This window comes from Pseudophryne corroboree, chromosome 4 (assembly GCF_028390025.1).
Source record: "Pseudophryne corroboree isolate aPseCor3 chromosome 4, aPseCor3.hap2, whole genome shotgun sequence".
NCBI classification, from domain to species: Eukaryota; Metazoa; Chordata; class Amphibia; order Anura; family Myobatrachidae; genus Pseudophryne; species Pseudophryne corroboree.
In genome coordinates, this window is record NC_086447.1 from 290,495,858 (window position 1) to 290,523,328 (window position 27,471).

Sequence of the window (27,471 nt, forward strand, 5' to 3'; positions counted from 1 at the left end):
GAATCTATGCATGGAAACAATTTGCAACATGCCAGCCATGCTCTCATAATACCCCCATGAGACACACTATTTGTATGTGCATTAATAGTCACCTCCCAATCACTGTGCAGGAACACCCATCACTCTTCCAAGACATCTCAATCACAACTGTGCCTTTGTGCTTATACACTTTCGCGCAGTAAACACATGAACATTTTTCTGAATCAGTGTGAAAGAATTATAAAAAATAATTGCTACAGTACAACACACATATTGCACATATAAAAATAAATACAATCAATAATTTCAGAAGATTAGTTTCAGTATGATATACAGCTTACATCTATAAACCTTATAAAAATTAAAAAGTAATCCAATATTAAATAATACAAAAAAAGAATCATTATTAATACTATTTTATTATAGTATAAATGTGATGATGAACCAGAGCAAATACGAAATAAATTCCAGAACTATGTGGCCTAAAACTGCTGAAGTGCTGAAATCTTTTTCAGTACGAAAGGTGATGGACTTTTTCATTTTAAACAAAACTATCGAGATCCGGTTACCTTAAAAACCCCTCTCCTCTTGGCCAGTCAGATTATGGCCACAATAGCAATGGTATATAATATGATTAGTAGAGCTGCCGCCACATCATGCAGTGTAAGGGACAGAGCAGAGCTGCTGCACGTGCCCAGTGGTAGCAGCTTCTTCTACCAAGTTTTCGTGTGTTGATCTGAGCCCTCAATCAGTGCTCTGGACCAGAAAGAAACAGGCGCCTTACCACGAGGTGGAAGAATGTGCTAAAAAAAGGGCATTTCTGTCTCCTACTGATTCTTTGTGTATTTATTTATTTATTATAGGATGTTTAACTTTTCCAGACCACTTATTTTATTTATATTAGTTAAATATGGGCCTAATTCAGACTTGGACGCTCCTTTGCGATTTTGCAGAGTGCTGCGATCAGATAGCCGCCGCCCATAGATTGTAAAAACTCGCCCAATGCATGTGTATGCCATGCGGAAACTTTGCCAGACACCGGAAATCTGCAAATCTATTCGCAACTCACTCACCATCAAATGATTTTTCCAGTCTGTGCGCAGCACAGGACTTACTCGTTCATTGCGAGAGAATCAGGCTGATCGGGGCTGGAGCTGACATCACACACCCATCATGAAAACGGTTGGGAACGCCTATGGTTTTCCTGACACACCCAGAAAATGGGCAGTTACCACCCACAAATGTCTACTTCCTGTCAATCACCTTGCATACGCATATCCATACACATACTTATATATATATATATATACACACATACACACTGTATAATATATGAATATATATATATATTGCATAAGATATATATATATATATATATATATATAATTTATATATTATATATACAGTATATATATATATATATATACATATACTCTGCACATATAGATTTATGTACTTTATATATTTAAATTTTTGCATGATTATTTCGCTTTTTGACCTTGCACGTGCGCATTGCGATCCATACGCATGCGCAGTTGATCGATAATCGCTCGTCATGCGAAATCGCACAACTGTGATCAGGTCTGTATTAGGCCCTATGTTTGATACAGAAAATACTATAGACCATCTATAGTGATAAATAGTGATATTGTATTCCACACATCCAGTGTATAAAATATCCAATTTGCGCATATATGTCTAGGATCGGTATTATGTTCTACCACTCCCCCAGACTTCCGCTCTTGTGCCAATGTTACGCAGAGTGGGAGATTATGGATTGCATTTGGAAACCCCCCCTCTAGAGATCCTGTGTTTTGCCCCTGCTGTCGCTGTCTCTACAAATTACTCCCCAGTTATTTTGGAGCTTTTTTACATTTTTGAATAATTCCTCTAGAGAATCTGGCAGTGCGCATGCGTACAACATCAGTTTAATGATAAAGGAAGAAATCCAATCCATATATGGCACTTCAGCGATTTTTAAAGATATTAATATGCAAAAATACACGTCAGTATATTTCTGGGCAGCTCAGTGCTAGGCAGCACTTTTTTACATTTAACATTTCTGGGTCACGGAGGACCCGGTCAGGATGCTGTGTGTGTGTCTTTTGAGTTGTACTCCTTATGCAAAGCATCCCGATGACAGAGTTCTCTGTGACTAAAGGGCCCGACACACTTACAGATTACACTGAACGATATGAACGATCTTGTTCATTAATGAATGAGATATCGTTTATATCGTTCAGTGTGTAAGCACCAACGATGAATGATGCGTGGCCCCGCGCTCGTTCGTCGTTGGTGCAGGCTCGTTTATGCCTGCGAGCCATTATAGACAATCTTGTCCATATTAGCATGCAGGGCTATGGGGCCGAGTGACAGGGAGAGTGATGAATCTTCACTCCAGCTATCACCCCCCCGCTGCCGAGTCATCCGTCGGCCGTATCGACCATTGGGCATCTCGTCGGCCAATCGGCCATTGCCCATAAGAAATGTTAACGTATCAGTGCTGCCTAGCACTGAGCTGTCCAGCATTATACGGACGTGTATTTTTGCATATTAATTTATATCTTAAAAAATACCTGAACTGCTATATATGGATTGCCTTTGTTACTTTATCATTGGTAACTATACATTTGAGCAAAGGCACACAAGTAGCTGACCATACTGATTTGGAATTGACTTTATACATACACACACATGTATATATAAATTCTATTTAATGCAGCGTTATCCTACATATGTTTCGGGCCTCCGCCCATCGTCGGTGACAAACAATGAAATAAAGAATTGTGCAAACATATATACCTAACACACAACTCCGTAAAATTACTAAATCATACTCACCTGTGTGTTGAACAGCGGCGTCACATAGGGGAGTATGATTTAGTAATCTAAGGAGTTGTGTGTTAGGTATATATATTTGCACAATTCTTTATTGCACTGTTTGTCCTTGTCGACGGGCGGAGGCCTGAAACACGTGTAGGATAACACTGCATTAAATAGAATTTATTGACCACAAGGACCAGTCCCCTGAGTGGCACCTATTGAATATCGGTATTTATGGTCGATTTGTCCCAAGGAGGGCATCGGACCAAGCTCAAGAGCTGAAGGACACTTTGGAGTGCCGTGTTTTTGTATGTAAATAAAAGAAATAAAAAATGTAAAATTTTTTAAAATTAAAATAAATAAATAATATATATATATATATATATACATATATATATATATATATGTATGTATATATATATATATATATATATACACATAGACTCTGCACATATAGATAAATGTATTTTATTTATATATTTTCTTTATTCCATTATATAGAGCAGCAGCCGGACCAGCCCTAAAACAAGTGGCAGCATCTCACCTCAATTAATACAATATGCTGCTAGGTCTGGGCCGCCTTCACTGTGCTTCAGTCCTGCGGCTGCTGTGCGCAATCACAGTGCCTGTACCGTACGTAGCTGACTCTGTGGAGTCTGGGTTGAGCAGCAGCGGCGGGGCGGCACTTTGTGACGTCACACGCTGTGACGTCTGCGGCGCGGAGGAGGTGCCAGGCCTCCGCGGGTATGCGGCGCAGGGAGGGCTAGGAATGCCTTCAACTGCGCCGCTGCTAAGACCTCTCTGCCTGCACGGGGGGGGGGGGGGGGAAGAAGGTGTCAGCTGTGGCGGGGGGCCTTGGTTGCTGCAGTAGACAGAATTTATTTTTCCTATCTACAGCTGCATGGGGCAATGGAGAAGCTGTGGGCCTATTTGCAGTGTGGGCTTGGAGCTGCAGCTCCATCATGCCCATTGTTAATCCGGCCCTGGTCCCAGCGCTTTCTTAAACTTAACATGTCTAAAACCGAACTGATCATCTTTCCTCCCTCCCGCATAACCTCACCTCCTACAATCTCATTATCTATTGATGGCACTACTATCTCCTCTAGCCCCCAAGTGCGCTGTCTTGGAGTAATCCTTGACTCCTCCCTCTCCTTCAAACCACACATTCAGCACCTCTCACAAACCTGCCGTTTTCATCTAAAAAATATTTCCAGGATGAGACCCTTTCTGACCCAGGATGCTACTAAAACTCTTATCCACTCACTGGTCATCTCCAGACTGGATTACTGTAATCTCCTCCTGACTGGCATTCCTGACAAATACCTCTCTCCACTCCAATCTATCCTCAATGCTGCTGCCCGGCTCATTTTCCTCACCAAACGCACTACGTCTACCCAGGGCCGGCAACAGAAATCTTGGGGCCCGGTACAATTAAGTCTCTGGGGGCGGGGGCCCCTCCCGCCCAACCATTTTCTGCTGAAATTTAAGCCAAGAAAGATTTGGTAATATATATATGTAGCGATGAATCACCTAGTGTGTGTGTGTGTGTGTGTGTGTGTGTGTGTATGTATATATATATATACACGCACGCACACACAAATCTATCTATCTATCTACATACACACACATTAGAATAAAATTAAATATACACACTTAAATACCACACAAGTGTACCCCTCCCAGGGGTGAGAAATGCAGTGCTGCTGATACTACAGCCAGATTCTTCTGCTTGCAGCCAGATTGCGCTGCAAGTACGGTCTCTCCTCCTGCTCTTCGCTAGCCGCTGGAGGCAGGGAGTAGGTCAGAAGAGTCGGCACGGGCACAGTCAGCTTCTCGTGTAATGATGCCAGGATAGCACCATCATTCATTCCCATGGCGCATGCACCGCATGTATGTGTTAACTGGGGTTGCTGCGGGTTGATGGGGAGGAGGTCGCGGTGGCGGGTTGCCGTAGCGGGGGATTACTTTAGCCTATTGGCTTCATTGTTTGTGTAGCAGACAGTGACCGGCCAGCATGCATATCAAAGGTGCCGCTGCTCCGTTTTGTATGTCTCTGAGCCTCGGGGCCCCTCCGAACCTTGGGGCCCGGGATGGCTGTCCCCTTTGACCCCCCCTGTCGCCGGGCCTGCGTCTACCTCTCCTCTCCTACAAGACCTTCACTGGCTCCCCTTCCCTTTCAGAATCCATTTCAAGCTTCTCACACTCGCTTACAAAGCCCTCACCCACTCCTCTCCCATCTACATCTCTTATCTTATCTCCCTTTACATTCCCACATGTCCTCTTCGCTCTGCTAATGCACGATGACTTTCCTGCCTACGGATCACCTCCTCCCACTCCTACCTCCAAGATTTTTCACGTGCTGCACCACTTCTCTGGAATTCCCTAGCTCTCCCCCTCAGACTCTCCACCTCTCTACAACACTTCAAACGGGCTCTCAAGACCCACTTCTTCACCAAACCCAGCCAAATCTCATCCTAACCCTCTGTTCTACACTCTCCATGTACCCCATCTGTGTCACCCCTGTCTGTCTACCCCTCCCCTTTAGAATGTAAGCTCTCACGAGCAGGGCCCTCTTCCCTCATGTGCTTATCCTTTGTCTTACTTTAATAATCTTCAACTGCACCACATCCAGCAGTCTTCTGCCACCTGATACTTATTCCAGTGTCATCTGCTGATGTAACCTATTTATTTACCCTGTACTTGTCCTATATTGTCATCAACTGTAAGTTGCTGTTTTCCTGTTTGATTATTCATGTACTCTGTAATTGGGCGCTGCCGAACCCTTGTGGCGCCATATAAATAAAGGATAATAATAATAATAAATCATCCCGCTGTTGGATTCCATATAAGGAGCCTCGCGTCGCCGCCATTTTCACTCCGGCATTGGAGAGTGTAGAGAGAGGACGTGTCTCCGTTCTCTCAGTGTCCTCAGTGTCCGTGTCTTGTGCTGCATCTGTCCAGTCACAGTGTTGTGTCCTCTGCTGCCATTTGTCCAGTGCTGTCCAGTGGTGCTGTGTTGTGCTGCATCAGTTCAGTGGTGGTGTGTTGTGCTGCATCAGTCCAGTCACAGTGGTGGTGTCCTCTGCTGCCATATGTCCAGTGTTGCTGCTGTGTTGTCCTGCATCAGACCAGTGGTAGTGTCCTGTGCGTCAGTCAGTCCAGTGACCAGTCACAGTGGTGCCCTTTGCTGCCATATGTCCAGTGCTGCTGTAGAGGGTGCTGTGTTGTGCTGCATCAGTTCAGTGGTAGTGTATTGTCCTGCATCAGTCCAGTGGTGGTGTCCCTGTGCTATGTCCAGTGGTACTGCCGTATATATCCAGTGATCGTGCCGTATAATTCCAGTAATCCTGTCATATAATTCCAGTAATCCTGCCGTATAATTCCAGTGGTACTGCCGTATAATTCCAGTGGTACTGGCGCATAATTACAGTAATCCTGACGCATAATTACAGTAATCCTGCTGTTTAATTCCAGTGGTACTGGCGTATAATTCCAGTAATCCTGCCATATAATTCCAGTGGTACTGGCGTATAATTCCAGTAATCCTGCCATATAATTCCAGTGGTACTGGCGTATAATTTCAGTAATCCTGCCATATAATTCCATTGGTACTGGCGTATAATTCCAGTAATCCTGTCGTATAATTCCAGTAATCCTGCCGTATAATTCCAGTGGTACTGTTTTATAATTCCAGTAATCCTGCCGTATAATTCCAGTAATCCTGCTGTATAATTCCAGTGGTACTGGCGTATAATTCCAGTAATCCTGCCATATAATTCCAGTGGTACTGGAGTATAATTCCAGTAATCCTGTCGTATAATTCCAGTAATCCTGCCATATAATTCCAGTGGTACTGGCGTATATTTACAGTAATCCTGCCGTATATTTACAGTAATCCTGACGTATATTTACAGTAACCCTGCCGTATAATTCCAGTAATCCTGCCGTATAATTCCAGTGGTACTGGCGTATAATTCCAGTAATCCTGCCATATAATTTCAGTGGTACTGCCGTATAATTCCAGTAATCCTGCCGTATAATTCCAGTAATCCTGCCGTATAATTCCAGTAATCCTGCCGTATAATTCGAGTGGTACTGTCGTATAATTCCAATAACCCTGCCGTATAATTCCAGTGGTACTCAGAGCCGGCCCTAACCAATATGATGCCCTAGGCAAGATTTTGGCTGGTGCCCCCTAGCACCACCACTGGTTCTGCCTCTGACCTTGCACCTCTTTCCCAGCACCATCACCCCTCATCCATAGCAGTCCTTGTACCCCCTATATTTTAAATAGGAACAGTTCGCACATTTGACGTACAGCCCAAAAAGGGACATCTTCTTGCTGGGAAGGGGCATGGCCACACAATAGTAACCCCAGTTCCAATTACGCCACACAGTACTGCAACTTTATTCACATTTTATCTTGCGATAGTGTCCATAATTCATATTACATCCCACAGTAGCATCACTTTACCTTATAAACGTTACTCCTCACAGTAGTGCCCCTTATTCACATTACGTCACACTGAATTGCTCCTTATTCACATTACACCACACCTTATTGCTCTTTAGTCACATTAGACGACACAGTAGTGCCCTTTCTATATGCAACGCCACATAGTAGAGCACCTTATACGCATAATGCCACACATTAGTAATGCATTTATACACAATTCCACACAGTAATGCCCCTTACACATATGAGACACATAAATGTCCTTATAAACATAATGCGCCTTACACATTATGACAACCTTTATTAATGTCCTTTTACACATAATGTACCTTACACATATGGTGCACATTATTAATGCCCTTATACATATAATGACACACATTGTGCCCCCTACACATTTGCTGCACATCATTAGTGCCCCTATACACATAATGACACACAGACAGTAGTATCCTGTTACACATATGCCGCACATTATTAATGCCCTTATACACATAATGACACACATAGTGGCCCTTTACACATATGTTGCACATTATTAATGCATTTTTACATGACACACATAATGCGCCTTACACATATTACGAACACTACTGCACTTCCAACCCACTCACGTGCACACAGCACTCACACTTCCACTAACACTGTGACCTCTGCCTCTGCTTGGATACAGATGTGTCCTCACAAATCTTGCATCAATGCTAACAACGGGCACCTTTTTTTTAATGAAAATTCATCTTATTTGCATTGCTATGTGGCTAGGATGCACAAGCAGCTTCTGCTGATTAAACTGATATGCAGCATGCCTATATACTGTGTGAGACTGTGGCTGTATCTGCATATGAAATGCTACATACAGAATATAGGCATGCCGCATATCATTTTAATCAGCAGAAGCTGCTGATGCCCCTAGGCATATCAAATGCCCTAGGCAATTGCCTAGTTTGCCTATGCCTATGGCCGGCTCTGGTGGTACTGGTGTATAATTCCAGTAATCCTGCCATATAATTCCAGTGGTACTGTCGTATAATTCCAGTAATCCTGTCGTATAATTCCAGTAACCCTGCAGTATAATTCCAGTGGTACTGTCGTATAATTCCAGTAATCCTGCCATATAATTCCAGTGGTACTGGCGTATAATTCCAGTAATCCTGTCGCATAATTCCAGTAATCCTGCCGTATAATTACAGTGGTACTGGAGTATAATTCCAGTAATCCTGCCGTATAATTCCAGTAATCCTGCCGTATAATTCCAGTGATACTGGCGTATAATTCCAGTAATCCTGCCGTATAATTCCAGTGGTACTGGAGTATAATTCCAGTAATCCTGCCATATAATTCCAGTGGTACTGCCGTATATTTACAGTAATCCTGCCGTATATTTACAGTAATCCTGCCGTATAATTCCAGTGGTACTGGCGTATAATTCCAGTAATTCTGCCGTATAATTCCAGTAATCCTGCCGTATAATTCCAGTGGTACTGGCGTATAATTCCAGTAATCCTGCCGTATAATTCCAGTGGTACTGGCGTATAATTCCAGTAATCCTGCCGTATAATTCCAGTAATCCTGCCGTATAATTCCAGTGGTACTGGCGTATATTTACAGTAATCCTGCCGTATAATTCCAGTGGTACTGGCGTATAATTTCAGTAACCCTGCCGTATAATTCCAGTGGTACTGGCGTATAATTCCAGTAATCCTGCCATATAATTCCAGTGGTACTGACGTATAATTCCAGTACTCCTGTCGTATAATTCCAGTAATCCTGCCGTATAATTCTAGTGGTACTGGTTTATAATTCCAGTAATCCTGCCGTATAATTCCAGTGGTACTGGCGTATAATTCCAGTAATCCTGCTGTATAATTCCAGTAATCCTGCCATATAATTCCAATAATCCTGCCGTATAATTCCAGTAATCCTGCCATATAATTCCAGTAATCCTGCCATATAATTCCAGTAATCCTGCCGTATAATTCCAGTGGTACTGGTGTATAATTCCAGTAATCCTGCTGTATAATTACAGTAATCCTGCCGTATAATTCCAGTGGTACTGGCGTATAATTCCAGTAATCCTGACGTATAATTCCATATAAATCCATATAATTCCGTGTAAATCCAGTTCAGTGTTGCTGCCATATAAATTCAGTGGTGCTGTCCTGTCTTGTATATTATTTACTCCAAATAAAAGGGTTATTAATATTTAATCCAAATAATTTTTACAGGGTTTGCCCTGTGAGGTGTAGGGGTACACTCTCCTGTGCCACATATTGTGTTATATAACTCCAGAAAAATAATGGAGAACAAAAATTTGGAGGATAAAATAGGGAAAGATCAAGAACCACTTCCTCCTAGTGAAGCTGCTGCCACTAGTCATGACATAGACAATGAAATGCCATCAACGTCTTCAGGGCATGTAAAATCCAAAAAGCCAAAGTTCAGTAAAAAGACCCAAAAAAAGAAATTGAAATGGTCTGAAGAGAAATGTAAACTTGCCAATATGCCATTTACGACACAGAGTGGCAAGGAACGGCTAAGACCCTGGCCTATGTTCATGAGTAGTGGTTCAGCTTCACATGACGATGAAAGCCCTCATCTGCTAGAAAAATGATAAGTGTTAAACTGGAAATAGCACAGCAAAGAACTGTGCGTTCTAAGATGGTATCACAAATCCCCAAGGAGAGTCCAAGTGTGTCAGCGGTTGCGATGCCTGACCTTCCCAACACTGGACGGGAAGAGGTGGCTCCTTCCACCATTTGCATGCCCCCTGCAAGTGCTGGAAGGAGCACCCACAGTCCAGTTTCTGATTTTCAAATTGAAGATGTCACTGTTGAAGTACACCAGGATGAGGATATGCGTGTTGCTGGCGCTGAGGAGGAAGTTGACGATGAGGATTCTGATGGTGATGTGGTTTGTTCATGGGATGAATAAGCCCATTGTGATGCCTGGGCAAACTACCAAAAAAGCCACCTCTTCGGTGTGGAATTCTTTCTCCACAAATCCAGGCAGCAGGTGTCAAGCCGTGTGTTGCCTCTGTCAATCTGTAATAAGTAACCACCTAGGAACATCCTCCCTTATACGTCACCTGCAGCACATTCATCAGAAGTCAGTGTCAAGTTGTGAAACGTTGGGTAAGAGCGTAAGCAGTCCACCTAAATCTTTTCTTCCTCATGTACCCAAGCTCCTGCAAGCCACACCACCAACTCCCTCAACGTCAACTTCCTCCTCAGTCAGGAACGTCAGTACTCCTGCAGGCCATGCCACTGGCAAAACTGAGGAGTCCTCTCCTAACGGAGATTTCTCCGGAGGATCCTTGAGTGGTATGCCTGCTGTTGCTGCCGCTGCTGTTGTTGATGCTGGGAGTAAATCGTAATCCTAGAGGGGAAGTCGGAAGACCACTTGTACTCCTTCTAGTAAGCAATTGACTGTACAACAGTCCTTTGTGAGGAAGATGAACTATGACAGCAGTCATCCTGTTGCAAAGCGGATAACTGAGGCTTTGACACTTATGTTGGTGTTAGATGTGCGTCCTGTATCCGCCATTAGTGCAGTGGGATTTAGACAATTGATGGAGGTATTGTGTCCCCGGTATCAAATCCCATCTAGGTTCCATTTCACTCGGCAGCCGATACCGAGAATGTACAGAGACGTCAGAAAAAGTGTTGCCAGAGTCCTAAAAAATGCAGTTGTATCCAGTGTCCTCTTAACCACGGACATGTGGACACGTGGAACAGGGCAGACAAAGTACTATATGACTGTGACAACCCACTGGGCAGATGTATTGCCTCCCACAGCAACAACAACAGTAGCGGCACCAGTAGCAGCATCTTGCAAATCCAAACCATAAGAGGCACACTGCTGAAAACCTCTAACGGAAACTGAGGGACATCATCGCGCATTGGCTTACGCCACTTAGACTCTCCTGGGAATTTGTCAAGCCACGAATATTGTGCGTGCATTACAACTGGGCAAATTCCAGCACGTTCCATGTTTTGCACATACAATTAATTTGGTGGTACAGAATTTTTTCAAAAATGACAGGGGTGTGCAGGAGATGCTGTCGGTGTGCAAATAAGATTTTAAACCTACCGGTAAATCTTTTTCTCCTAGTCCGTAGAGGATGCTGGGGACTCTGTAAGGACCATGGGGTATAGACGGGCTCCGCAGGAGACATGGGCACTATAAAGAACTTTTAGTATGGGTGTGCACTGGCTCCTCCCTCTATGCCCCTCCTCCAGACCTCAGTTAGAGAAACTTTGCCCAGAGGAGATGGACAATATGAGGAAAGGATTTTGTTAATCTAAGGGCAAGATTCATACCAGCCCACACCAACCACACCGTATAACCTGGAATATACGCAACCAGTTAACAGTATGAACAAAAAACAGTATCAGTCAAAGACCGATCTCAACTGTAACATAACCCTTATGTAAGTAACAACTATATATCAAGTCTTGCAGATTTAGTCCGCACTGGGACGGGCGCCCAGCATCCTCTACGGACTAGGAGAAAAAGATTTACCGGTAGGTTTAAAATCTTATTTTCTCTTACGTCCTAGAGGATGCTGGGGACTCCGTAAGGACCATGGGGTTTATACCAAAGCTCCAAACCGGGCGGGAGAGTGCGGATGACTCTGCAGCACCGATTGAGCAAACACGAGGTCCTCATCAGCCAGGGTATCAAACTTGTAGAATTTTGCAAAAGTGTTTGAACCCGACCAAGTAGCCGCTCGGCAAAGCTGTAATGCCGAGACGCCCCGGGCAGCCGCCCAAGAAGAGCCCACCTTCCTAGTGGAATGGACCTTTACCGAATTTGGTAACGGCAATCCAGCCGTAGAATGAGCCTGCTGAATCGTGTTACAGATCCAGCGAGCAATAATCTGCTTAGAAGTAGGAGCGCCAACCTTGTTGGCTGCATACAGGACAAACAGAGCCTCTGTTTTCCTAACCCTAGCCGTTCTGGCTACATAAATTTTTAAGGCCCTGACTACATCCAGGGACTTGGAGTCCTCCAAGTCTCCCGTAGCCACAGGCACCACAATAGGTTGGTTCATTTGAAATGAAGAAACCACCTTAGGCAAAAATTGAGGCCGCGTCCTCAACTCTGCTCTATCCTCATGGAAAATCAAATAGGGGCTCTTGTGAGACAAGGCCGCCAACTCTGACACCCGCCTTGCAGATGCCAAGGCCAATAACATGACCACCTTCCAAGTGAGAAATTTCAATTCAACCGTTTGAAGAGGTTCAAACCAGTGAAATTTCAGGAAACTTAATACCACATTAAGGTCCCATGGTGCCACTGGGGGCACAAACGGAGGCTGGATGTGCAGCACTCCCTTCACAAAAGTCTGGACTTATGGGAGAGAAGCCAAATCCTTCTGAAAGAATATAGATAGGGCCGAAATCTGTACCTTAATGGAGCCTAACTTCAGGCCCATATCCACTCCTGTCTGTAGAAAGTGGAGAAAACGTCCCAGATGGAAATCTTCCGTAGGAGCATTCTTGGCTTCACACCAAGATACATACTTCCTCCAGATACAGTGATAATGTTTCGCAGTCACCTCCTTCCTAGCCTTTATCAGAGTAGGGATGACTTCTTCCGGAATACCTTTTCCAGCTAGGATTCGGTGTTCAACCGCCATGCCGTCAAACGTAACCGCGGTAAGTCTTGGAACACGCAGGGCCCCTGCTGCAACAGGTCCTCCCTGAGAGGGAGAGGCCACGGATCTTCTCCTGAAGATCTGAATACCAGGCCCTGGAACAATGAGTATTGTCTGCACTCTTTTTCTTCTTATGATTCTCAAAATTTTTGAGATAAGAGGAAGAGGAGGGAACACATAGACCGATTGAAACACCCACGGTGTCACCAGGGCGTCTACTGCTACTGCCTGAGGGTCCCTTGACCTGGCACAATACCTCCGAAGCTTCTTGTTGAGGCGTGACGCCATCATGTCTATTTGAGGAAGTCCCCAATGACTTGTTATCTCTGCAAAAACTTCTTGATGAAGTCCCCACTCTCCTGGATGGAGATCGTGTCTGCTGAGGAAGTCTGCTTCCCAGTTGTCCACTCCCGGGATGAAGACCGCTGACAGAACGCTTACGTGGCTTTCCGCCCAGCGCAGAATCCTGGTGGCTTCCGCTATTGCCGCTCTGCTCCTTGTCCCGCCTTGGCGGTTTACATCAGCCATGGCTGTGACGTTGTCTGATTGAATCAGCACTGGTAGGTCGCGAAGCAGATTCTCCGCTTGTCAAAGGCCGTTGTATATGGCCCTCAATTCCAGCATGTTGATGTGTAGACAAGCCTCCTGGCTTGACCATAGTCCATGAAAGTTTCTTCCTTGTGTGACTGCTCCCCATCCTCGGAGGCTCGCATCCGTGGTCACCAGAATCCAGTCTTGAATGCCGAACCTGCGACCCTCTAGAAGGTGAGCACTTTGCAGCCACCACAGGAGAGACACCCTGGACCTGGGGGACAGGCTTATCTTTTGATGTATTTGCAGATGGGGCCCTGACCACTTGTCCAGAAGGTCCCACTGAAAAGTCCTCACATGGAACCTGCCGAAGGGGATGGCCACCATTTTCCCCAGAACTCGAGTGCATTGATGAACCGACACTCTTTTTGGTTTTAGCAGGTCTCTGACCATGTTCTGGAGGTCCTGGGCTTTTTCCATTGGGAGAAAAACCCTCTTCTGTTCCGTGTCCAGAATCATTCCTAGGAATGATAGTCGAGTCGTTGGAATCAATTGTGACTTTGGCAGATTGAGAATCCAACCGTGCTGTTGTAGCACTCTCAGGGAGAGCGAAACGCTCTTCAGCAATTGCTCTCTCGATCTTGCCTTTATCAGGAGATCGTCCAAGTATGGGATAATTGTGACTCCCTGCCTGCGCAGGAGCACCATCATCTCCGCCATCACCTTGGTGAAAATCCTCGGAGCCGTGGAAAGCCCAAATGGCAACGTCTGAAACTGGTAATGATAGTCCTGTACAGCGAATCTCAGATACTCCTGATGAGGAGGATATATGGGGACATGAAGGTATGCATCCTTTACGTCCAGTGACACCATTAAATCCCCCCCTTCCAGACTAGATATCACTGCCCGGAGTGATTCCATCTTGAATTTGAACTTTTTCAAGTACAGATTTAGGGATTTTAGATTTAAAATGGGTCTGACCGAACCATCCGGCTTCGGGACCACGAACAGGGTTGAATAGTACCCTTTTCCCTGTTGGACCAGGGGAACCCTGGTAATCACTTGCTGTTGACACAGCTTTTGAATTGCAGCTAACACTACTTCCCTCTCCAGGGGAGAAGCTGGCAAGGCCGACTTGAAAAATCGGCAGGGGGCACCTCTTTGAATTCCAGTTTGTAGCCTTGGGAAATCATTTCCATCGCCCAAGGATCCATGCCTGACAGAACCCAGACCTGGCTGAAGAGTCGAAGACGTGCCCCCACCGGTGCGGACTACCTCAATGGAGCCCCAGCGTCATGCGGTGGATTTAGTAGAAGCCGGGGAGGACTCCTGCTCCTGGGAACTAGCCGTAGCAGGCGTACTTTTTCCTCTACCCTTACCTCTGGACTGTATCTGATATTGTGGAGTTTTCTTTTGCTGTGGGGGAACATAAGGCAAAAAAGTAGATTTACCCGCAGTAGCTGTGGAAACTAGGTCCTTGAGACCTTCCCCAAATAAAACCTCACCCTTGTAAGGTAAAACTTCCATATGCTTCTTTGAGTCGGCATCACCCGTCCATTGGCGGGTCCACAGAGCCCGCCTAGCTAAGACCGCCATGGCGTTGGCCCATGAACCTAGTAGTCCGACGTCTCTTTAAGCGTCTCTCATATATAAGACTGCGTCTTTGATGTGACCCAAGGTCAACAAAATGGTATCCCTATCTAGGGTATCAATATCAGCTGACAAGGTATCTGTCCAAGCTGCTACCGCGCTACAGACCCAAGCCGATGCTATAGCCGGTCTGAGTAAAGCACCAGTATGTGTATAAATAGATTTCAAAGTTGTTTCCTGTCTGCGATGAGCAGGATCTTTGAGAGCTGCCGTGTCAGGGGACGGTAGCGCCACCTTCTTGGATAAGCGCGTCAACGCCTTGTCTACCATGGGCGAGGATTCCCACCGTACCCTGTCCTGCGCAGGGAAAGGATACGCCATAAGAATTCTCTTGGGAATCTGCAGTTTTTTGTCTGGAGTTTCCCAAGCTTTTTCAAATACAGCGTTCAGCTCATAAGATGGTGGAAATGTTACCTCAGGTTTCTTTTCCTTAAACATGTGTACCCTCGTGTCAGGGACAGAGGGGTCATCAGTGATATGCAAAACATCTTTTATTGCAATAATCATATAATGAATACTTTTGGCCACCCTTGGGTGTAACCTAGCCTCCTCATAGTCGACACTGGAGTCAGAATCCGTGTCGGTATCAGTGTCAGCTATTTGGGATAGGGGACGCTTTTGAGACCCTGAAGGGCCCTGTTCTCTGGACTCTGCTTTGTCCAATCTCTGATGTAACAAGGTCACATTCACATTTAAAACATTCCACATGTCCAGCCAATCTGGTGTCGGCGTTGCCGACTGAGACCCCCCAATCATCTGCTCCACCTCCTCTCTAGAAGAGCCTTCCATTTCAGACATGCCGACATGCGTACCGACACCCCCACACACACAGGGATTGTATATATTAATATGGAGACAATTCCCCCAATAAAGCCCTTTGGAGAGGCAGAGAGAGAGAGTATGCCAGCACACACCCAGCGCCAATAACCCTGGAAACCAAATTCCCAGACAAGTAGCGCTTTTATATATTTATATAGATAAATCTATACACTCACTGCGCCTTAGAAGTGCCCCCCCCCCCCTTTTTTTGGCCCTCTGTCACCGTGTTCAGCAGGGGAGAGTCCGGGGAACCAGCTTCTGCAGTGTGCTGTGGAGAAAATGGCGCTGGTTAGTGCTGGGAGATCAAGCCCCGCCCCCTCAGCGGCGGGCTTCGGTCCCGCTCAATTTTCATTGTACTGGCTGGAGTTAAAATATATACTGCCACTGTAGCCTATATTCGTATTTTCGCCAGTCCTAGAGGTTTATTGCTGTCCAGGGCGCCCCCCCTGCGCCCTGCACCCATCAGTGCCTTAGTGTATGTGTAGTGTGGGAGCAATGGCGCGCAGCGTTACCGCTGTGCGTTACCTCATAGAAGATCTGAAGTCTTCTGCTGCCTTTGAAGTCTTCTTTCTTCTTATACTCACCCGGCTTCTATCTTCCGGCTCTGTGAGGAGGACGGTGGCGCGGCTCCGGGACGAACGGCGAGGGTGAGACCTTCGTTCCGACTCCCTCTGGAGCTAATGGTGTCCAGTAGCCTAAGAAGCAGAGCCTATCATTTAAGTAGGTCTGCTTCTCTCTCCTCAGTCCCATGATGCAGGGAGCCTGTTGCCAGCAGTGCTCCCTGAAAATAAAAAACCTAACAAACTTATTTATTCAGGGAAACTCAGTAGAGCTCCCTGTAGTGCACCCACTCTCCTCTGGGCACAGAATCTAACTGAGGTCTGGAGGAGGGGCAGAGAGGGAGGAGCCAGTGCACACCCATACTAAAAGTTCTTTATAGTGCCCATGTCTCCTGCGGAGCCCGTCTATACCCCATGGTCCTTACGGAGTCCCCAGCATCCTCTAGGACGTAAGAGAAATTGCAGACCACTTTCAACATTCTGCTACTGCGTGCCGAAGACTGGAGCACCAGCAAACACTCCTGAACCTGCCCTGCCATCAACTGAAGCAAGAGGTGGTAACAAGGTGGAATTCAACACTCTATATGCTTCAGAGGATAGAGGAGCAGCAAAAGGCCATTAAAGCCTATACATCCACCTACGATATAGGCATAGGAGGGGGGAATGCACCTGACTCAAGTGCAGTGGAGAATGATTTCCGTCTGTGCAAGGTTCTCCAACCCTTTGAACTTGCCACATGTGAAGTCAGTTCAGACACTGCCAGCTTGAGTCAGGTCATTCCCCTCATCAGGCTTTTGCAGAAGCAGCTGGAGAAATGAAAGGAGGAGCTAATACGGAGCGATTCTGCTACGTATGTGGGATTTGTGGATTGAGCCCTTCATTCGCTTTGCCAGGATTCAAGGGTGTTCAATCTGTTGAAATCAGAGCACTACATTTTGGCCACCGTGCTCGATCCTAGGTTTAAAGCCTACGTTGTATCTCTCTTTCCGGCAGACACAAGTGTGCAGAGGTGCAAAGACCTGCTGGTTAGTAAATTGTCAACTCAAGTGGAACGTGACCCGTCATCAGCTCCACCTTCAATTTCTTTCACCACTGGGGCTGCAAGGAATAGGATAAGATTTCCTAGCCCACCCGCTGGCGGTGATGCAGGGCAGTCAGGAGTGAAAGCTGACATCTGGTCTGGACTGAAGGACCTGCCAACGATTACTGACATGTCTGCTGTCACTGCATATGATTCTGTCACCATTAAAAGAATGGTGGAGGATTATATGAGTGACAGCATCCAAGTAGGCATGTCAGACAGTACGTATGTATACTGACAGGAAAAAGAGGCAAATTGGATGCCCTTGCACAAACTGGCTTTATTTTACCTAAGTTGCCCCCCCTCCAGTGTGTACTCCGACAGAGTGTTTAGTGCAGCCGGTAACCTTGTCAGCGATCGGCGTAGGAGGTTACTTCCACAAAATGTGGAGAAGATGATGTTCATCAAAATGAATTATAAAGTCCTCTGGGAAGACCTTGACCAGCAATTGTCTCCGGAAAGTACAGTACACAGAGACCTGTGATGGTGGATTCCAGTGGGGACGAATTAATACTCTGTGAGGAGGGGGATTTACACAGTGAAAGGGGTGAGGAATCGGAGGATGAGGTTGACATCTTGCCTCTGTAAAGCCAGTTTGTGCAAGGAGAGACTGATTGCTTCTTTTTTGGTGGGGGCCCAAACAAACCAGTCATTTCAGCCACAGTCGTGTGGCAGATCCTGTCGCTGAAATGATTGGTTTGTTAAAGTGTGCATGTCCTGTTTATACAACATAAGGGTGGATGGCAGGGCCCAATGACAATTACATCTTGCACCTCTTTTTCTTCTTTGCATCATGTGCTGTTTGGGGACTATTTTTTTAAAGTGCCATCCTGTCTGATACTTCCGTATATATGTCCAGAGGTACTGCTATATAATTCCAGTGATATTGCTGTATAATTCCAGTGGGAATTGTTTGTGTCGCTTGGCTTAGTCATACAGCAACCTCTGTGCACTTCTTTTTCTTCTTTGCATCATGTGTTGTTTGGGGCCCCTTTTTATATCTGCCCTCCTGTCTGCCACTGCAGTGCCACTCCTAGATGGGCCAGGTGTTTATAACCAATGCAATGTCACTGATGATCCTGGATGAATGTATGTATCTCTGATTTCTTTTTTCTCCAAGAATGTAACAGATGCATAATGGGCATAAGGTGCAATCAGGGAGATTAATGGACTATTCAGGGAGTCAGGGAGATTGCTGCTTTTTCAGGGAGTCTCCTGCAGAATGAGGGAGGGTAGGCAACTATGGTCTATCAGTGTTGGAAAACATCATGTTTAGACTGCAATACAGATGCCTTACATTTGTTATGTATCCTCCTACTGATACACATTGTCATGCTGTACTAATCACTCCTACTATACGTATAGTGCACATACAGATAGTGCGATACAGATAAAGGTGAGATCAGTGTACCAAGTGAACACACGCTTGATTTGACAGTGCAGTTCATCTAAAAATGTACAATTTTATCATGCTATATATCTTATATACAGTAATATACAATGGTTGATCAGTTCTTTCAATCATATCTGGCACAATGAACATTTAAAAGTATTAGTCACACTATCAACATTATCTGTGGAGACTATAAAGGTTTCAAGAAAATAACAGCTATTTATTTCTACAGTAGTAACTTTTAAATGTGATGTAAGACGTGGCACATAGTTATAGCACTCTTTGCCCATAAACGGTTCCTATGGAGGTTGAATAGTGTTTTCATTTGATGAAACAGCGCCCCATTAGCTACTGTGTGAAATGTAAATTTTTGTCACTATACGAACTTAACCCTAGGTTGGGTACTAACCCTAGGTTGGGTACACAGCAGGATGACCTGCAATCAGGCTGATGGTTAGGGCCATTTCACTTCACCCCGCACCGTGCCAGATTGCTGGTACACACCAAGTAATGTAATGAACGATGGAACATTCCATCCTTCATTACATTGCACCAGGTTGCACACCAGATCTTCTTGTTGGCCGTGCAGCACAGCTGACAAGAAGATGTTGCATGTGACACGCGGGAGCGTGCAATCACGAGTAGACGATCACATTAGACGATCACCATTACACCGTGCCGATATCGTCTAAGTGTGCACCCAGTATTACACTACTGTAAAGTGTTACCTGTAAACATTGAGGGGCAAGTCATATGTAGCCGGTATTAGGGTAACAAAAATATGACCCTTCAGTCTATAAAACACAAACTAATCAATAAGATTTAATTTTTACCTGTGACCAGGCTTTGGGGGGGTAAAAATGCTGCACATAAGATATCATCATGGTGCTGAACTCCGCCTTTCCATTCTGAAGGCTGAACAAGATATTGAGTTAAAGAGTTCCGGCGGAAAACTGTAATTATCCTTAAAAAAAAAAAAAAAAGTGAGTGAGTGATATATGTACTGAAAATAATGTAACATAGTGAGGTTGAAAAGAGTGCAACCTTTCATGAATTCTAATTGCATTATATTGAATATAGATTTTCCAACTATAGAACCCTATTCAGTAAGAGTTGCAGATTCTGCTAAAAAGTATGCTGGGGGCCGCATTGCCGAGTCCAAAATGAATGATGACCTCCTGCATATGCAGCTAGGCTCCGTATGCAGGTAGTCTGCTGCCATTTTCTTCATTTGAGCGGCTGCGTGACATCACAATCCGGCCATGCCTGTGTTGGCCAGACCACTCACCTGCAACGCCGCCCCCCGACAGCCGCCGCTGTCAATCATAGTGTGATCGCGTGTTCAGGGATGCGATCGCACTGTGAATGCCAACGCATGGGCTTTCCTGCCGCAGCGCATTCACAGCTTGCAGAAAATCGCTTGTTTGCGATTATCTACAAACTGCGATGCAATATGATTGAGGGCCATAGTATTTAGAGTCTTACAGTGATTACCTGCAAAGGGGCAGATTTAATTATCCTACCCCACGGCTACCACTAGATGGCGCCCAACAGAGCAATTCAATTATTGCTCTGTTCAGGTGCGAATAGGTGCAGGGGTACACATTTCAGCACACAGCTTCCTGAGGTGGCACTTTGGGTGCCCCACTAGAGTTTGTGTGCCCCAAATAGTACTTTAGAGGGCTTTAGCCTCTTTGCGTGCCTAAACCCAGTACTAATTTGAATTGCCCGTTCAGTTAAAACAATTGAATTCCCCCCAAGTGTCCCATAATGTTACACCTGTGTTAGAAAAAAGTTGAAAATCCTCCCACACAGGTAAAAGGCATACAGTATGGTTCCAACTGATATGTTTGGCTTGTATGCAAATTCCATGTTATACTGTATGACTTAGCATAGAGGTATGTTGATTAATTTGGCCCAAAGTCATTCCGAGTTGATCGCTCGTTGCCGATTTTCGCAAAGGAGCGATTAAGGCAAAAATGCGCATTTGCATGGTACGCAGTGTGCATGCGCTAAGTATTTTAGCACAAAACTTAGTAGATTTACTCACGTCCGAACGAAGAATTTTCATCGTTGAAGTGATCGGAGTGTGATTGACAGGAAGTGGGTGTTTCTGGGCGGAAACTGACCGTTTTCAGGGAGTGTGCGGAAAAACGCAGGCGTGCCAGGATAAAACGCAGGAGTGTCTGGAGAAATGGGGGAGTGGCTGGCCGAACGCAGGGCATGTTTGTGACGTCAAACCAGGAACGAAACGGGCTGAACTGATCGCAGTGTAGGAGTAAGTCTCGAGCTACTCAGAAACTGCTAAGGATTTTCTATTCGCAATTCTGCTAATCTTTAGTTCGCAATTCTGCTATGCTAAGATACACTCCCAGAGGGCGGCGGCCTAGCGTGTGCAGTGCTGCTAAAATCTGGTAGCGAGCGAACAACTCGGAATGACCCCCTAGGTTGGGTGAAGATAGGGCCTGATTCAGACCTGGTCGCTGTTATACGAATTCACAAGGCGGACGATTATAGATCGACTGCGCATGTGTACGGATCATAACGCGCATGCATGAGGCCAAACTGCGAAAGAATCCAGCAACTTTTTTGATCGCTAGGCCTACCCAAGTTGATTGACAGGGAGTGGACGTTTGGGGGTGGTAACTGGCCATTTTCTGAGAGTGCCAGGAAAAATGCAGGCGTTCCCAAGCGTTTTCAAGGTGGGTGGGTGACGTCAGCTCCGGTCCCTCACAGCCTGTTGCTATTGCACTGTAGGAGTAGGTCCTGGGCTATGCACAGGCTGGAAAAAAACATTATATGGTGAGTGAGTTGCAAATGGATTTGCAGCTGACCGGAGTACGCAGACATTTTTGCAAGGTGTACTCAAACTTGTACGGGGCGGGTATTCACTCTGGGTAGCGACTACATGATCACAAAGGGTGTAGTATGGTATGCCGGCGGTCGGGCTCCCGGCGACCAGCATACCGGCGCCGGGAGCTCGACCGCCGGATTACCGACAGTGTGGCGAGCGCAAATGAGCCCCTTGTGGGCTCGCTGCGCTCACAACGCTGTGGGCACGGTGCACGCTATTTTATTCTCCCTCCAGGGGGGTCGTGGACCCCCACGAGGGAGAATAAGTGTCGGTATGCCGGCTGTCGGGATTCCGGCGCCGAAGACCGCCCGATCACACTGAAGACCACCCGATCACAAACCTCTGCAAATTTGCAGAGGAGCAATTAGTTCTGAATCGGGCCCTTAGAGTCAGAGATAGCAGCAGAAGGCTCCAGGCCACTTCCCGAAGTAAAGGGCTAGCTGAAAAAAAAACAGTTTAGGTGACAAAATTGCAGAACGAGAATAGCAGCAGTGAGTTCACACAGCAAATGCTCATAGCTCACACCTAGCTCAGACGGGGATTACTGCGAACAGGCCACTTAAAAAAAGAGGAAAACATGCAGGTACTAAAGGGTGGAACACACTAGAGAGAAGTGTGCTGAGCGATCTATCACAGACCGCTCAGCACACATCTCTCCCCCCGCTCAGCACTGGGTGCGATGTGTCCTGAGCAAGGGGGGATGCTCACTACACACAGCGCTCAATCTAGCACTGGTGATAGCGATGTGCGGGGCGGCACATCGATATCGCTGGGGGGCATAAACAATCTAAGCAATCTGGTCAGATTGCTTAGATTTTAAGCAGGGATCTCTCCGTGTGTACCCCCCTTAAGAAGGTATAATATCCCAATCCTGCCAAAGAGAACAATCTCAATACAAATGTTGTAATGAGAAATGTATTGCATCACCAGGAGCACTCAAAACACAATGGCAGTACTTAACAACCTATCGTGGTATGTAATAGAGAGACATAGCATACACGCTTACCAATTAGCTGGTCGATGTGTCTGTCCTGAAGTCCCAACTTGGAATTTTCCCACTGAGCTTTGATGTCAGTCCCTGCAGTCAGTCTATGGGCAGTCAGCGGGTTGCACGTACACACAGTCTGACATGCCGATATGTCTGTATCGGCTGTGCTGCAGGCTGACCCGATATATCTGTGAATTACGGCATTCACAGACATATCGAGTGAACACACTCACCGGTGCACTACAGATATATTGCATACCTACCAGCATGACTCATTCCAGTAGGGACAACATGCTCTGTTCCTGGACTTCCCTCTTAATTTATGATTGCCATCACCTGTGGACTAGACTCTAGAGCAGCTGACCGCACATGCGCAGCGGCCATTACTGGGGCTACATATGCAATGTGTAGACCATAGACTACGGTAGCTGCGAGGAACAATCTCTGGAATGCATTGCATTACGGAAATAGTATACAGTATATGGCAGCATCGCATCACCCATAGGAACCTAGAGGGGTTACGGCTTCCAGCAGGAATGGATTGATTGCAGCAGGTATCAGAGATATCTGCTCAGGGCCGGCTCCAGGCATGTTCGACTAGAGCGGCCGCGCGGGGCGCCACCCTTAATGGGCGCCACGCGCTGGCGCCGCCATAGTCATACCTGGAGCCGGCCCTGTACGCTGCAGCTCTCCCCGCTGTCCCCGGCCTTTGACTGTGTGTGCGCTGCGCCGGCGTCTGACGTCAGACGCCGGCACCGCGCAGCGCGCATGTAGAGTGCTCAAGCGGCCGGGAACACTGACAGACAGTCGGTGCCCTCAGACGGCAGCACTTCCCCTCCCAGCGCCGCCGCAGGTATTGTGGGGATCATCGGGCACTGTGTGGGGGCATATCTGTCACTGTGGGATCATCTGCACTGTGGGGGCACTGTCACTCTGTGGGGGCCTATCTGTCACTGTGTGGGGGCCTATCTGTCACTGTGGGGTCATATCTGCACTGTGGGGACATATCTGGCACTGTGGGGTCATCTGCACTGTGGGGGCATATCTGTCAATGTGGGGGCACTGGCACTGTGTGGGCATATCTGTCAATGTGGGGGCACTGGCACTGTGTGGGGGCATATCTGTCACTGTGGGGTCATATCTGCACTGTGGGGGCACTGGCACTGTGTGGGTGCATATCTGTCACTGTGGGGTCATATCTGCACTGTGGGGGCACTGGCACTGTGTGGGTGCATATCTGTCACTGTGGGGTCATATCTGCACTGTGGGGTCATCTGTACTGTGGGGGTACTGGCACTGTGTGGGGTCATATCTGTCACTGTGAGGTCATATCTGCACTGTGGGGGCACTGGCACTGTGTGGGGGCACTGGCACTGTGTAGGTGCATATCTGTCACTGTGGGGTCATATCTGCACTGTGGGGGCACTGGCACTGTGTGGGTGCATATCTGTCCCTGTGGGGTCATAACTGCACTGTGGGGGCACTGGCACTGTGTGGGTGCATATCTGTCACTGTGGTGTCATATCTGCACTGTGGGGTCATCTGCACTGTGGGGGCACTGGCACTGTGTGGGTGCATATCTGTCACTGTGGGGTCATATCTGCACTGTGGGGGCACTGGCACTGTGTGGGTGCATATCTGTCACTGTGGGGTCATATCTGCACTGTGGGGTCATCTGCACTGTGGGGGCACTGGCACTGTGTGGGGTCATATCTGCACTGTGGGGGCACTGGTACTGTGTGGGGGCATATCTGGCACTGTGGGGTCATCTGTACTGTGGGGGCACTGGCACTGTTTGGGATCATATCTGTCACTGTGAGGTCATATCTGCACTGTGGGGGCACTGGCACTGTGTAGGTGCATATCTGTCACTGTGGGGTCATATCTGCACTGTGGGGGTACTGGCACTGTGTTGGTGCATATCTGTCACTGTGGGGTCATATCTGCACTGTGTGGGTGCATATCTGTCACTGTGGGGTCATATCTGCACTGTGGGGTCATCTGCACTGTGGGGGCACTGGCACTGTGTGGGTGCATATCTGTCACTGTGGGGTCATATCTGCACTGTGGGGGCACTGGCACTGTGTGGGTGCATATCTGTCACTGTGGGGTCATATCTGTACTGTGGGGGCACTGGCACTGTGTGGGGTCATATCTGCACTGTGGGGGCACTGGCACTCTGTGGGGGCATATCTGTCACTGTGGGGTCATATCTGTCACTGTGGGGTCATATCTGCACTGTGGGGGCACTGGCACTGTGTGGGGGCATATCTGTCACGGTGGGGTCATATCTGCACTGTGGGGGCACTGGCACTGTGTGGGGGCATATCTGTCACTGTGGGGTCATATCTGCACTGTGGGGGCACTGGCACTGTGTGGGTGCATATCTGTCACTGTGGGGTCATATCTGCACTGTGGGGGCACTGGCACTGTGGGGGAACTGGCACTGTGTGGGGTCATATCTGCACTGTGGGGGCACTGGCACTGTGTGGGGGCATATCTGTCACTGGGGTCATATCTGTCACTGTGGGGGTCATATCTGCACTGTGGGGGCACTGGCACTGTGTGGGGGCATATCTGTCACTGGGGTCATATCTGTCACTGTGGGGTCATATCTGCACTGTGGGGGCACTGGCACTGTGTGGGGGCATATCTGTCACTGTGGGGTCATATCTGCACTGTGGGGGCATTTATGTATCTGGCACTGTTGGGGCATTTATGTATCTGGCACTGGGGGCATTTATGTATCTGGCACTATGGGGGCATATCTGCACTGTGGGGGCATATATTTATCTGGCACTGTGGGGGCATATATTTATCTGGCACTGTGGGGGCATTTATTTATCTGGCACTGGGAGCATTTATGTATCTGGCACTGTGGGGGCATATCTGCACTGTGGGGGCATATATTTATCTGGCACTGTGGGGGCATATATTTATCTGGCACTGTGGGGGCATTTATGTATCTGGCACTGTGGGGGCATTTATGTATCTGGCACTGTGGGGGCATTTATGTATTTGGCACTGTGGGGGCATTTATGTATCTGGCACTGCTGGGGGGCATATCGGCACAGTGGGGGCATTTATTTATCTTGCACTATGGGGGCATTTATTTGGCACTGTAGGGGCATTTATGTATCTGGCACTGCTGGGGGGCATATCGGCACAGTGGGGGCATTTATTTATCTTGCACTGTGGGGGCATTTATTTGGCACTGTAGGGGCATTTATGTATCTGGCACTGCTGGGGGGGCATGTCACGTGTATCTGGCACTGCTGGAGGGCATGTCACGTGTATCTGGCACTGCTGGGGGGCATGTCACGTGTTGCTGGCACTGCTGGGGGGCATGTCACGTGTAGCTGGCACGGCTGGGGGGCATGTCACGTGTAGCTGGCACGGCTGGGGAGCATATCATGTAGTGTTACCAGTAGGCATCGGTGGCTAGGCAATGTGCCTCAGTGCTCTACCTGGCGCAATGTGTCTCAGTGCTCTGCCTGGCGCAATGTGTCTCAGTGCTCTGCCTGGCGCAATGTGTCTCAGTGCTCTGCCTGGCGCAATGTGTCTCAGTGCTCTGCCTGGCGCAATGTGTCTCACGTGCTCTGCCTGGCGCAATGTGTCTCACGTGCTCTGCCTGGCGCAATGTGTCTCACGTGCTCTGCCTGATGCAAAGTGTCTAATGTACTCTGCCTGGCGCAAAGTGTGTAGGAGGTTCTACCTGGTGCAATGTATATTAGCTGCACTACTGTGTGGTGTAATACGAATTGCCACTATTATGTGGCCACGCACCTTCCCCACGAAGCAACTGCCCTAAATTTTTGCTGCGCGCCTTCGGCGCGCACTGTCCATGCTCTAGCATTTGGGTATGTGAGCACCAAGCATTACAGTATGTACAGAATTTCGCCCTCCTAACTTAAAAATGTGCCCTCCCTGTGATCAGCACCCAGCCCTAAAAAGTGAGCACTATCATGTGTAGCTGGCACTGCTGGGGGGCATATTGTGTGTAGCTGGCACTGCTGCGGGGCATGTCATGTGTAGCTGGCACTGCTGCGGGGCATGTCATGTGTAGTTGGCACTGCTGCGGGGCATGTCATGTGTAGCTGGCATGGCAGCGGGGCATGTCATGTGTAGCTGGCACTGCTGGGGGGCATGTCATGTGTAGCTGGCATGGCTGCGGGGCATGTCATGTGTAGCTGGCACTGCTGCGTGGCATGTCATGTGTAGCTGGCACTGCTGGGGGGCATATTACGTCTATCTGGCACTGCACATTATGTGTATCTGCCACTATACTGGAGACATTGTGTGTCAGGAACACTACTGTGGCTGTTATGTGTAAGGCTGCTAATTGTGTGCGTAGAGGGGGTGTGAAAATATATTTATAGTGTGATAATATGAGGCCACGCCCACTTTTCCAGGAGGCCACACCCACTTTTCCTGGAGTGAGCGCGCATAGGGTTTGGGGGAGGGGGGGGGGGGGGCTTTTAGATTTTCTCGCTCAGGGTGCTAGTAGGCCTGGAGCCGGCCCTTTATCTGCTGCATTCCCTTAGTGATAGATTTGGGGGATACTAAATATTTGCGGTTAACCCCTGAAACATGGGTGTTTTCAGGGAATAAGCTGCAAATATTTATTGATAAATGGGCTCCTTTGTCTCCATACTTATGTCACAGATACCCAAAACTA

The 27,471-nt window shown here is 47.3% G+C and overlaps 1 protein-coding gene across 1 annotated transcript in view; it reads right to left on the minus strand.

The window, feature by feature from the left end:
• Positions 1-27,471, minus strand: part of WDR49 (WD repeat domain 49) — a 459,475-nt gene that overhangs the window by 217,329 nt on the left and 214,675 nt on the right. The window contains exon 11 of the mRNA XM_063916191.1: positions 19,785-19,915. Within this exon, the coding sequence (XP_063772261.1) occupies positions 19,785-19,915 (131 nt within the window). The remainder of the gene's footprint in view (positions 1-19,784; positions 19,916-27,471) is intronic.